This window comes from Saimiri boliviensis, chromosome 3, assembly GCF_048565385.1.
Source record: "Saimiri boliviensis isolate mSaiBol1 chromosome 3, mSaiBol1.pri, whole genome shotgun sequence".
In the NCBI taxonomy this organism is placed as follows: domain Eukaryota; kingdom Metazoa; phylum Chordata; class Mammalia; order Primates; family Cebidae; genus Saimiri; species Saimiri boliviensis.
Window position 1 is genome coordinate 143,801,665 of NC_133451.1, and position 12,657 is coordinate 143,814,321.

Consider the following 12,657-nt stretch of genomic DNA (forward strand, 5'->3'; position numbering starts at 1 on the left):
TTGTTTTTTCTTAATATGTGAAAGATAAATTTCAATGTATTCCAACAGTGACTGAATTACGATGACTTCCAAATTAGTGTGGTCTGAATTAATGAGGTTTTATTGTATCTTGCCAAAACAAAAGCAAAGGACGAAAAAGCAAAAGATGAAAGTATGAGAACTATTTCCAGCTACAGCCTTAGAAGGACAGTTTTTGTAAAACAACTTTTCGTACTGCACAAACTTACAATTGAAAAGTGCAGTAATTACCAGCTCAGTGAAGTGTCGAGATGAAATAGTTAAAGATCACAGTACCTAAGTTGTTCCTTTTGTCATAGCTTTCAAACCACACACCACTTGTCCCTAACAAATTTAATATGCTTCTATTTTTTGCACGTGATTGAGGTTGATGGTATATACATACATAAGATGCAGATAGAAATACATGCAAATACCTTGTCCAAAGTCAAGCACTGGCCTAAATATTAAGGTTTATGCATCAAGAAAGTCTGTTACTAATGCTCAACAAACTCTGTTTTCTTATGGATACCAAATATAAAGCATCCATAAATTCTCTCTTAAGGAAGATACCAGGAAAGAGGGGGGAAAAAAGCTAAAAACAGTCTGTCACCATAATAGTTCCCCTTCTCATTGACCTGGCAACATAGCCCATAGCTGTGTAATAATCAGATGGTGCTGAAAACAGTGGCCTCCAGGTCTTCAAACAGGGACTGTGTTTGTGCAGATCTCTGCAGTAGCTGAAATCACCAATTCTGTAAACTTAGTAGGACCCACAGATCTTTGCAAGCTCCAAAACATGCTAGTTTTTCTTTTTTGAAGGATGAAGCCTATTTAAAAACAATATAACTTTAATAATGATTGAGGGGTTAAAATTTGCAAAAGTGAGACCTGCGTGGTTCTTTTCAGAAAGTCTGTCTCTAAACCATATGCTGTCGCAGTCTCCTATCAGCTAAAAACTTCGTGTCTGAGCATTCTCACCCTGGCGCTGTCACTGCCTGGGTGACCTCAGACAAGTCATTTAGCCCCGATTTCCTGCTCTCTGAAAGAGTACTGGCTGTGAATCCAAATTCCCACTCGTTGTCATTGTTGAGTGGACAGAAAGGAATTGTCTGTGCACACACACACGCAGTAGCTTCAGACTAGTAGTACAAAGTGCGAGACAGGTGTTGCAAATCTTTGTTTAAAATTTTCCAAAAATTCACAAGATTAAGAGTTTTTCACTTGCCCTGCTACTTAAGTCTGAAACTCTTATAGAGTTGGCCGGGTTTTTTCTGGATATTAAAAGAAGCCATTGACGGTTGTGACCGTCAGGGTAGGGTCCTCACATTTGAACTGGATTGGGAAGGCCAGAATTCAACTTTCGTGTTCTTGAAAGCTCATTAAATAATTTCTGGCAGCTGATAGATATAGAACTCAAGCCACAGTAAGGGAGGGTTTACCTCTTCTTGTCTAAATGATATTTTTTTGTCCCTTATGACATTTATCAGAATAAACGCTGAATGACTGCAGCACCAAGAGGTCTTAGGCTGTTTTTATATCCCCTCTCACAAAGGGGCCTCACAATACAGAATGCTTAAAGGTTGTCATCAAAGTCAGAGGCGGAACAGTTGCAACAACTGCAGTTTTCATGCTGAATCAGAGGAAAGCAGAAATTTTCAGCTGAGGAAAGATACAGTGGAAATAACTGTCTCTGCCCTGTGTGTCTGTGTGTGTGTGTGTGTGTGTGTGTGTGTGTGTGTGTGTATCTGTCTGTGTGTGTGTACTTACTAAGGCCTCATTCAGATCAGACCACACACTTGATATTTGTTATTAACTGTTTCTCTTTGATTGTTTTTTCTTTTTTTTGAGATGGAGTTTCACTCTGTTGCCCAGGCTAGAGTGCAGTGGCAAAATCTTGGCTCACTGGAACCTCCATCTCTTAGGTTCAAGCAATTCTCCTGCCTCAGTCTCCCGAGTAGCTGGAACTGTGGGCATGCGCCATCACACCTGACTAATTTTTGTATTTTTAGTAGAGATGGGGTTTCATCACGTTGGCTTGCTGGTCTTGAACTCCTGACGTCAAGTGATTTGCCTGCCTCGGCCTCCTAAAGTGCTGGGATTACAGGCGTGAGCCACAATGCCCATCCTGATTGGTTTCTAATAAAATATTTTTGTGGATAGTATTGACATGCTTTCAATGATTGTCTTTTCCAGTAAGTTGAGGAGGATCTGGATGTTTAAAAAACCAAAAGAAAACCACAAAGAAAAAGAGAGATGTTGAGGGTTTTCTGTTTAAGGCTAAGAGATGCAAGTTGAGTGAGGACAACCTAAGAGGTGTATGTTTCATTCTTTCTCCTTACAGAAAAAGTGAGCAAAGAGCACAATCATACAAAAGAAAACACCATCCGGACGACCACCAGGTAGGCCACTTTGTGTGGGGTTCCTCCAGAACACTCAGTGTGGGCCACCACCTGTAACACATGTTGAATGTTGTCCCCAAACTGCCTTCTCCCACTGGGTTCAAAGGAGTCACACCCTTTACACCATTTTCTACCAGGATATCTCAGATGGTAGAAACAATACAGAAATAAAGGAGGAAGACCACTAATACTTACTAAACATCTAATAGATGCACCTTGCTGGGGAATTTTCCATATATTATTGTTTTGTATTCCTGATAGTAATTTTGTGAAGTAGATTATCATCCTCTATGTAGAAGTCTCCTGGCCTGAGAGTTGAGCTGAGTGGCTCAACTGGGACTGGAGGCTGGGTCTGTATCTCATAAAGGCCTCCTTCTGTCTTATTGCAACCCTGCTCCTAATTGCCTCTGTGACTGTAGGCTGATAATTTGTCATCAAGGATATCCCAACTTTTTTTTTAGCCTCCCAGCATTATTTGGAAGGCAAGGATTTTAAAGAACACCTAGGCATTACCATTCAGGACATAGGCATGAGCAAAGACTTCATGACCGAAACTCCAAAAGCAATGGCAACAAAAGCCAATATTGACAAATGGGATCTAATTAAACTAAAGAGCTTCTCCACAGCAAAAGAAGCTATCATCAGAGTGAACAGGCAACCTACAGAATGGGAGAAAATTTTTGCAGTCTATCCATCTAACAAAGGGCTAATATCCAGAATCTACAAAGAACTTAAAACAAATTGGCAAGAAAAAAACAACCCCATCAAAAAGTGAGCAAAGTATATGAACAGACACTTCTCAAAAGAAGACATTTATGTGGCCAACAAGCGTATGAGGATAAAGCTTACTATCACTGGTCATTAGAGAAATGCAAATCAAAACCACAGTGAGATACCATCTAACACCGGTTAGAATGGCGATCATTAAAAAGTCAGGAAACAACAGATGCTGGAGAGGATGTGGAGAAATAAGAATGATTTTACACTATTGGTGGGAGTGTACGTTAATTCTACCATTGTGGAAAACGGTGTGGCAGTTCCTCAAGGATCTAGAACCAGAAATACCATTTGACCCAGCAATCCCATTACTGGCTATATTGTACCCAAAGGATTATAAATCATTCTATTACAAAGACATATGCACATGTATGTTTGTTGCAGTGCTATTCACAATAGCAAAGACTTGGAACCAACCCATCAATCTTAGACTGGAAAAGAAAATGTACCACATATATACCATGGAATACTATGCAGCCATAAAAAAGGATGAGTTCATGTCCTTTGCAGGGACATGGATGAAGCTGGAAACCGTCATTCTCAGCAAACTAACACAAGAACAGAAAACCAAACACCACATGCTGTTGCTCATAGGTGGGAGTTGAACAGTGAGAACACATGGACACAGGGAGGGGAACATCACACACCAGGGCCTGTCAGGGGGTGGGGGGTTAGGGGAGGGATAACATTAGAAGAAATACCTGATGTAAATGACGGGTTGATGGATGCAGCAAACCACCATGGTGCATGTATACCTATGTAACAAACCTGCACGTTCTGCACATGTACGCCAGAACTTAAAGTATATTTTTTAAAATTGCGAGAAAATTTATATTATTCACCTGTGGGCAAGGGAGTTTTCCACTTGCCAAAGGCAGTCTGAGGAGGTCAGCCAGTGTGGACCGCCCACCATCCATCTGCCACTGTGAGAAGAGGAGGAAAGGCCAGTGCTGCTGCTCCCATGGAGCCTTGAAGTCCACCGAAACCTGAAACATTGTAGGCAAGAGCCAGCAGGTGAAAACCCCACTACTGCAGAAAAGGAGCTCAGGGGAAACGCATTCTCCACCTTTGAAGGACCATTCTCCACCTTCAAACCTCCCTCTAGCTTCTGAGTTAGCCCAAGATACGAGCTTTACAGGATGATCAAGAGCAATATGAGTTTTTAGGATGAATAACTAGGAACAGTGGGAACTAGCTGGTAGCTACCAAGGAGTCTTTAAATTAAGGAACTTTGCTTTCCTGAGCAAATAGAGAAAGATTTTTCCTGATGGGAACAGTTGCTGGGTTTTGTGTTTCTAATGATTGCAACAAAAGGGAAACGATATTTTTCTTTTTGATGTGTTATTAACTGACCTCAGGGCATCATCAGGCCTGTGGACAGTACTCTTTAAACTTTAACCTGAGGTTTTAAAATAAAAATTCCATTGATTGGAGTTTAGGAATATCAAATTTCAAACAGTAATTAAAACAGAGCCAGCTTGCCTCACAATGGGTTTATTTATTTATTTTATTTTATTATTATTATTTTTGAGACAGTCTCACTCTGTTTCCCAGGCTGGAGTGCAGTAGGCCTGTTTTGGCTCACTGCAGCCTCTGCTTTCCAGGCTCAAGCCATCCTCCCACCTCGGCCTCCCGAGTAGCTAACACTACAGGCATGTGCCACCATCCTCTGCTAATTTTTGTATTTTTTTTGTAAAGACGGGGTTTTGCCAGGTTGCTCAGGCAGGTCTCAAACTCCTGAGCTCAAGCAATCTGCCTGCCGCAGCCTTCCAAAGTGCTGGGATTTCCAGGGTGAGCCATAGTGATTGGTTCACATTAGGTTTATATAGATTAGGGAAAGGAACCTCGTTCTAATAGAACAGAAAAGTGGTATGTCTTACCACTCTTAGTCTTAAGTCTTGTGTCTGTATGTAAGTACACAGATAGAAAGTGAGACGAGGAAGATGGACTGCAGATTGTATTGGGAAATGGCTTTGGGGAGATGGAAAGACTATTTTGTATGTTAAATAGGAGATGTGAGCTCCCATACAGTCCATCCTGCCTCCTCCTACATCTAATCTTAAGGCTATTTAGTGTATCTGCTTGTGTCTGTGGATCTAAACATTGATAAAATTGGCCAGATTAGCAGTCCTTGAAAGACAGCAGACTAAAAATAATAAATATTCATTTTTATTTGCTGCCATAGGATTCTTGTCATAGGTTAAGTCCCCTAGCGATGGAGATTCTCATGGAAGTGCTTTATTGAGGGAATACTCCCAGAGGAACCTGCAGGGAGGTGATGGGGGCAGAAGAGGAAAGGAGAAGGAGAAGGAGCTGCGAGCAAGGATGTGGTTTCAGCTGGTTTCTAACTTCATCTCCATCCCCCAGGGAGGTTCACTAGCTGCAGCTCATCCCCTGCAGGGCATGTATAACTTCCTGTGTGATTGGGTTCCAGTGGGGACAGTGGTTCTCACTTATAGTTATTAGGCAACACTTACAGCAACTCGGGGGTGGGTACACAACTGCCGGAAGGAGGATCTGGGCAGGACCCCAATAGCATGATCTGTGGAGGTTTCTGCTGGCCCTTTAAGCTTACATAACATTTCTACAACAAAAAGATGTGCTGCAAGACCGTATTATTTTATGCTTTTCAGGTGTTCTCTGGGAAGACGTAAGAGGAGGCCTCAAATTGGCCCCATACAAGGATTTTAATGTGCCTCAAGTCTAAACTGCCTTGGCTGGAGCTGAAGCATGATTATAGGATAGAAGAGGAAAAAAAAATTTTTTTAACCATTTGGCAAAAATGATGCAATCCTTAAATTTTCCTCTTGCTGGGAGATTATGAGTAAGAGGAAATCCGAATTAGATCTTTTGCCCAAAGCAAAGGAAGAGGTTCTTCCTGTGAGCCCTTGGCATGATATGGTGTATAGAAATCAGTGTTAAGGAATTCTTGGCTTATAGTTCTACAAAGTCCTTGGTGTGTGTGTGTTTTTTTTTCTGAGTAGAGGCAACTTGCTCAATTAGCCTACCCACAAATAGATCTCTTTTTTACCTCTTGTTTAATTACTTTAGGTGGAATAGAATCACATTTTTTTATGCCAAGAAATTCTCTCTAACCTGAATTAACTGATATCAAGAACAGAAAAAAAAAAAAAAAGCCAACTTTCTTTCTTCTTTTCTGACTCCTGTTTTAGAAGGAACTCTCACTTTGCATGTATAAGATCAGTGTGTGGATTATGCCTTATGGTGTGATTTGTGATACATTTCAAAAAGATTTACATCAAACCTCTGAATTTCTGTATCTTCAGATTTTTAAGTACTTAATGGAATGTTTATTCAGTAATCATATCCTCTGTGTTTGATTTCTTAGAAGAAACTGACTATTCAGAAGGGTGGTTTATGATTGGAATCAAATTCAGAATGTTTCGCTCTTTGAGAGTAGCTAGGTGTATTTTTGATAGTTTAATTTGTAAAGGGTAGGCCTGGTATGCTGGCCCCAGCGCAGCGCTGAGATTGAGCCTTGCCTTGCCTTTCTCATGCTGGTGGATGCCCATGCTCCTCCACTCCTTGCCATCTCCTCATCCTAAGGTCTGGATATCCAAGGACATGAGGTGGAGAGAAGAGACACAAAATTGAAGAAAGGAGCTGACTCTATCCCTGCCTTTTATAAACCCACAGCTTCCCTCACAATTGTTTATCATTATTGATCTTGATGCTCATTTCAACCACAAGAACTAATGAAAAGTGTAGCAACCCGAGAGGAAACACTCTGTAGCCTGGCATTCCAATACGTGTGCTGATGCCCGTGTCCTGCACCAAGAAAACACAAAGTCCACGGATGTGTGCTGTTAATTCTTTATCGCATAAGCGCTGCTGACTGCACTTTCCTCATCATCAAATCCTCCGTCCTCACACCTGTCCAGTGGCAACTCTGCTCCTTGTTAATACCTCTGTTATACAATGGGTAGATAAGGAGTGTGAAAATGATGAGAAACAGCGTTCTTTGTTAGTGATTTTTTTAAGGGGTTTAGGTGAAGTTAAAGGTTCAAACTAGTAACTATCAAGTTTCTGGATCACTGGTTTTCTACCACATTTTTTAAAACTCTTATAATGGAAAATTTCAAAGATATACAGAAGCATCTGTCATCCAGTTTAAACAATTATCAAGTAATGATTTATGATGTTTTATCTCTCTCCCTCCTCAACTTCCCCCTCCCTGTAGATTATTTTGAAGCAAATCCCAGACATCATTTTAAGAACTGGTTTGAGAATGCTCTTTTTTGTTTATCCTAAGAACTGAGACTCAGCTGCTTAAATTAGGATAATCTTCCCAAAAGTAAAGGAGAAAAACAATCCACCAAACCACACCATGTAGCCAGGCAGAAAAATCAATCCACTTAGCAGCTGGAATGATTGAATCATGTGGTCCTGCTCACCAATGCCTTGACCTTTTCCCTCCACCCTTGTTTGTGTCCTCATCGGGGCACTTCCCATTGAATCAGTCCTTTAGATGGAACTTCGCTGTAAATGCTAAAACAGCAGTCCTTTTTCCTGTTTAACCTCAGAGTCTAGAAAATTCAATCCAAGTGTAAAGAAGGCTGTGGGTCTCCTTTGAGATACTGTGTGGACTGAGTGTTCCTAATGCCATTCTATCCAACAAATGAGATGAGGAGATAGTCCCGGCCAGACCCATGAGAACAGAAGGACCGAAAATTTGAGACTAATAAAATCCTGATTTTTCTATTTCTTTTCCCAGCACAAGCCTAGGTTCTGGAGGGAGCAGATAACTGGCTATTATGATCATTTGGTAGATGAAAATACATGAGGCATGATATCATAATCAGATCTCAAAGTTTAATGGAATAAAAAGAAGATCTGCATCCTTTGGCATGGACCATCACCCCACCAGATGCTGGATAAGATCGAAATAGGAAAATGGAACCCTAGAGTAAGAATCAGATAGCTCCTGGCAGGTGAATTGGACATGCTCAATGTTGTGTAACACCATGAACGTCAAACAAGGGCTGCCAAGAACCCTCTCTTGGTTATTTGTTCTCTCTTTTTCCCATTAATGATTCAGTGTCCGTGGTGGTGTAAGATTTCAGGCCTCTAAGAAATACTTCTCACACATGGCTTGCTTTCTTCCAGAAGCAAAGAAGAGTTCGTCTGAATTGTTCTTTTCTCCATTACTAGACAAAAGGCAGAAGTGGGGAATCAGAGAAAGATAGACTCATATCATGCTGTGCAGACCAATATTTAATTTGCCCAATTTTCAGAATTTGAAATGCAGGCTATTTTTCTGTGATTTAGATAATGGCACATAGTGCTTACTAAAAGACATATTCACTTGGAATTGTCTAATGTAGAATTTTCCTTTGTGATGGTTTGGATACGTGTCCTTAAATATTTATGATTCAGTAATAGAAATTGCACAAATTTGTAAAAGCATGATGTGCCGCCTCAGTTCGCACAATTTTCCCTTTTCATTTCTTCAGAAGGAATAAGAGAATATAATGCTGTATTACCTTAAAAAGTAAAATACTACTTTCAGAGAACACTGAATTAGACAGAAGCAATTAAGAAAAGCAACCAAAAACAGAGCAAATGAAATTGATATTTGAGGAGGTCTCCATATATTCTCTTTACCCTTTGCATTTTGTGACTTTAAAATTAAATGCAATGAGCATTCTCTTTCCAAAGAATGGAAATTGCTACTAATTTCATGGTGTCCCTTCAGTTAGGACATTCATTTCTTTTTGGTGAACTCAAGGCTGTTTTGGGGCCACATGGTGCCATCGTACATTTTAAAGAATCCCTCCCTTAGCACACTGCCATCTACTGGAATAGTGTCGCAGTAAATCTGATGTCTGTGAGGTTACTCATGCCCCTCTAGATGTGGTGCTTTTGTGCAGTTCACAGCCTACACCACTGTCTGCAGTTGCCCTGACACACGTGCCGACTTGAGAGTCTTTTCATTGGCAATCCATTCTTTGCAATGTATCTTTGAGTTTCTGTTTTTCAGAGAAATTAAAACCGATCCTTGAAAACAATGGAGACACACACACACACATACACACACACACACACACACACACACACACACACACACACAGCCTGAAACTACTTGGTGCATTGTTGCCATTTGGATTTGTTTTTCCTTCCCATTTCACCAAGCCCTTTCTCAGTACTTTTTCCTATTCCTGTGCTCCATTGTCCTGTAGATAAATATCTACCATTTTCCCCTCTACCATTTTTCCTCCCATTTGTGACATCGATATTGAATTGTTCTGTTGAACAACATGCTTCCAGAATGGTTCAGTGCTGTGTTCCTCTTAAGTGGCCAATTTAAATCTCCTTTTCAGTATCTGAAGAGGGCTGTGCCTTTCTTTTCCTTTTCCATAGGCACTCTTATCTTTATTTCTACTAGCTTGCAATACTATTATCTTGTTTTTATAACTCCTAATAGTCAGGAATGAAGTGTGAATTGGTAAGTCTCTGTCAGTAGACATCCAGAGACTGTATTCCTCTCTGGCTACCTTTGGCAGGTTATGCAAGAAAGATATAACCAAAAAAGATATGTGGCTTAAGTGGTGTTCTTATCTGGACTTTTCTCTCAAGAGTATCTTCGTGGTTGTTACTAGAAATGTATCAGGCTTTCAAGGGTTGACCTCTGTGAAGCAGCCCTCTTGCATGATGAGGTGGGCCAGGAAGCCATCCACATTGTTTCACTAGGAACATCTGTAACTTCATGACAGAGCCTTGCCTCACTGCAGAGAAGACTAACTTCATCCGTTCTCAGCTCACCTCAGCAGAAAGCTCATTGTCTTTGTTTGTGTATAAAGTCAGATTCCTGTGGGAGATCGTCCACAAGCTGACATTTCGAGTATCCGGACTTGCAGGGTTCACTTCCCTGGTCTGCGGTTGGCTCTGGCTCCCCCGGTCTGGCCTCTGCACTGCAGCGGCCCTCCACAAGGCCTGGCATTGTGCTCCGTGTCCCGAGAAGTTTCCTGGCTCCACAGTGCCTGAATGCTAGAGCAGCAGCAACAGGAACTTGTTCCTTGAAAACTCAGTGTTAGGTTGTACATATTGGCCCACCTTTAAGACAGTCTGAAATAAGAGGCATTTATCCTTTTCAAAGAGGAAAATACAAAGCAACAATACGTATATTTTCCTGAGATGCTCTATTTTTACAGTATTACATACAACCTCGTCCTTCCACAGCTTTCAGACTTCTGAAACTGAAGCAGACCAATACTGAGGGTCATAACTGAGATGCACTTGTTTCTGCCTGTGTCTTTTACAGCTGTCCCTCAGAGCTTTCTCTTTAAAAGACCGAGTCTTTTCAAAAGTAAAGGACCCTAAACAGTAAAATTTAATAGTTATTTTTAACTTTTAAAAGTAACTTGTTTCCAGATAATGTAGGAGCACATAAAGAAGAAAACATACTTTTAGTCCTACTAGCTCGAGAGTCAGCCACCGCTGAGTTGGTGTATAAAGATACACATCACCAACTTAGCGGTGGATTTTGTTCCATTTATATATGTATACATTTATATTTATAAGTCTATATTTATATATGTGTAATTGAATCCAAATACATATAGTTTTATAATCTGTTTTCATCTAGCAATATATAAGATTGTCCATTTTTCCATAGACATTCTATTATTATTTTAACATTTGCATAGTATTCAGTATTTGCCTGTGTTGCAATTTACTTAATCGGTCCCTTGTTATTGGATTTCAAGTGTCTCCCCCCCAAAAAAATCATTAATATAAATAATGCTGGGATAAAATGACTCAAAACAGCAGTCATATTTTTCAGGCTTTTGGTACGAATTGTCAAAATTACTTTTAAAAAAAGATTGAATCTGCAATGCTAACAGTTTTCATGAGAGACAGAGACTGAGAGAATGTTTCAAAGGCTTGACCAACTCTGTGCTTATTATTAAATTTTTTTTAGAAATTGAAGGGTGAAAAATTATATCTTCCATTTAAAATTTTTTCATTTATTGATTTCTAGTGCTTTTAAGCATTTTGTTCATGGGTAGACATTTGTATCTGCTCTTTTGTGTTTTTTGTTTGTTTGTTTTTGAGACAGGGTCTTGCCCTGTTGCCCAGGCTAGAATACAGTGGCACAATCTCAGCCTACTGCGGCCTCTACCTCCTGGACCCAAGTGATCCTCCCACGTCATCCTCCCAAGTAGCTGGGACTACAGGCATGCACCACCACCCTTGGCTAATTTTTGTATTTTTTGTAGAGACTGGGTTTCTGCCATGTTGTTGCCCAGGCTGTTCTCGAACTCCTGGGCTCAAGCGATCCTCCTACCTTAGCCTCCCCAAGTGCTGGGATTACAGGCATAGCCATCACGCATGGCCTTTGTATTTTCTTTTACAGTCATTTCTTATTCTGTTTGGTGGCTTGTTTGAGTCGGATTTTTTGTTTAGTTGTTGCTACTGGTTTTTTTATTATTATAAAAATAAAGAATAAAGTAATAAATCACTATATTCCCATCACCCGTATTGAACAAGTGTCAACATTTTGCCACACTTGGTTTACCAGTTCTTTTCTTCCTATATTCTAAATCACATCCCAGATACCAAACATTCATTCCCGGATTCTTTGGTATATATCTCTAAACAGTAAGGAGATTTTCTGTAATACTATTTCACATCTTACAAAATTAACAACACCTTTAGTTTTTAATTGCTGCAAAGTTTCTGTTTGATTGGCCCCAGCCAAGTGCGCAGCCACGTCAGTGAATCGGAGGAGAGAAAACCCATCTTAGCTTCCTTGTCATCTCCAAAAATTAAAGAAGAAAGTCTGCTGCCTAGATGCTAGTAGAGTGATGGGGACCCTTGAGTCCCCTCTGCCACAGCCCCATTTAGAAACCCACTGAATCTGCAATGCCAGACTCAATTTTTAGATAAATGCCCCAGCTGAAGCTTGCCAACGTATAGGGATTAATCCAAGTTTTATTCACAATAGCCCCTCTTTCTTTGAAAATGTGTGAGCCCAACACGATCAATGACTGAGTTTTCAGGCCTAACCGACTGGGGTCACAGGAGGTCTCTGTTGTGTCCCTTGTATGGTCAAATAAGGCATTTTCTCTTTCAGATGGTCAGGGTTGTCTTCAGGGCAGAGACTCACAGTCATTTTTAATCTGGAGCACTCTTGTCCACCCCCACATTCCCTAACCTGCCACCCGGGGTTCTTTTCATTACAATAAATAAAATCCTTTAGGAACAGGGGTCCTCATTTCTGTGGTATTTAAAAGAGAAGAGCAGTGTTCATGCGTACCATTAAAATTATTTTCTTTCATTATAGATTACCTTTTTAATTGACTGCAAGAAAGTAAGACAACTGGCCCTGATTCTTGTACGTAACATGTTAATATCTGGGCATATTTCAGAAGCCTCAGTGACATAACTTCTTATTCAAAATGAAAATGAGGAAGTTAGGAAGACCACATATGGTCCTAGGCCACAGAGACTGATTGCT

General features: G+C 40.4%; 1 protein-coding gene across 5 annotated transcripts in view; it reads left to right on the forward strand.

Moving 5' to 3' along the window:
* Positions 1-12,657, forward strand: part of ZNF827 (zinc finger protein 827) — a 182,512-nt gene that overhangs the window by 92,192 nt on the left and 77,663 nt on the right. For all 5 annotated transcript variants that reach the window (XM_039479137.2, XM_039479138.2, XM_010338626.3 and 2 more), the window contains exon 7: positions 2,342-2,399. In XM_039479137.2, coding sequence (XP_039335071.1) covers positions 2,342-2,399 — 58 coding nt within the window. The remainder of the gene's footprint in view (positions 1-2,341; positions 2,400-12,657) is intronic.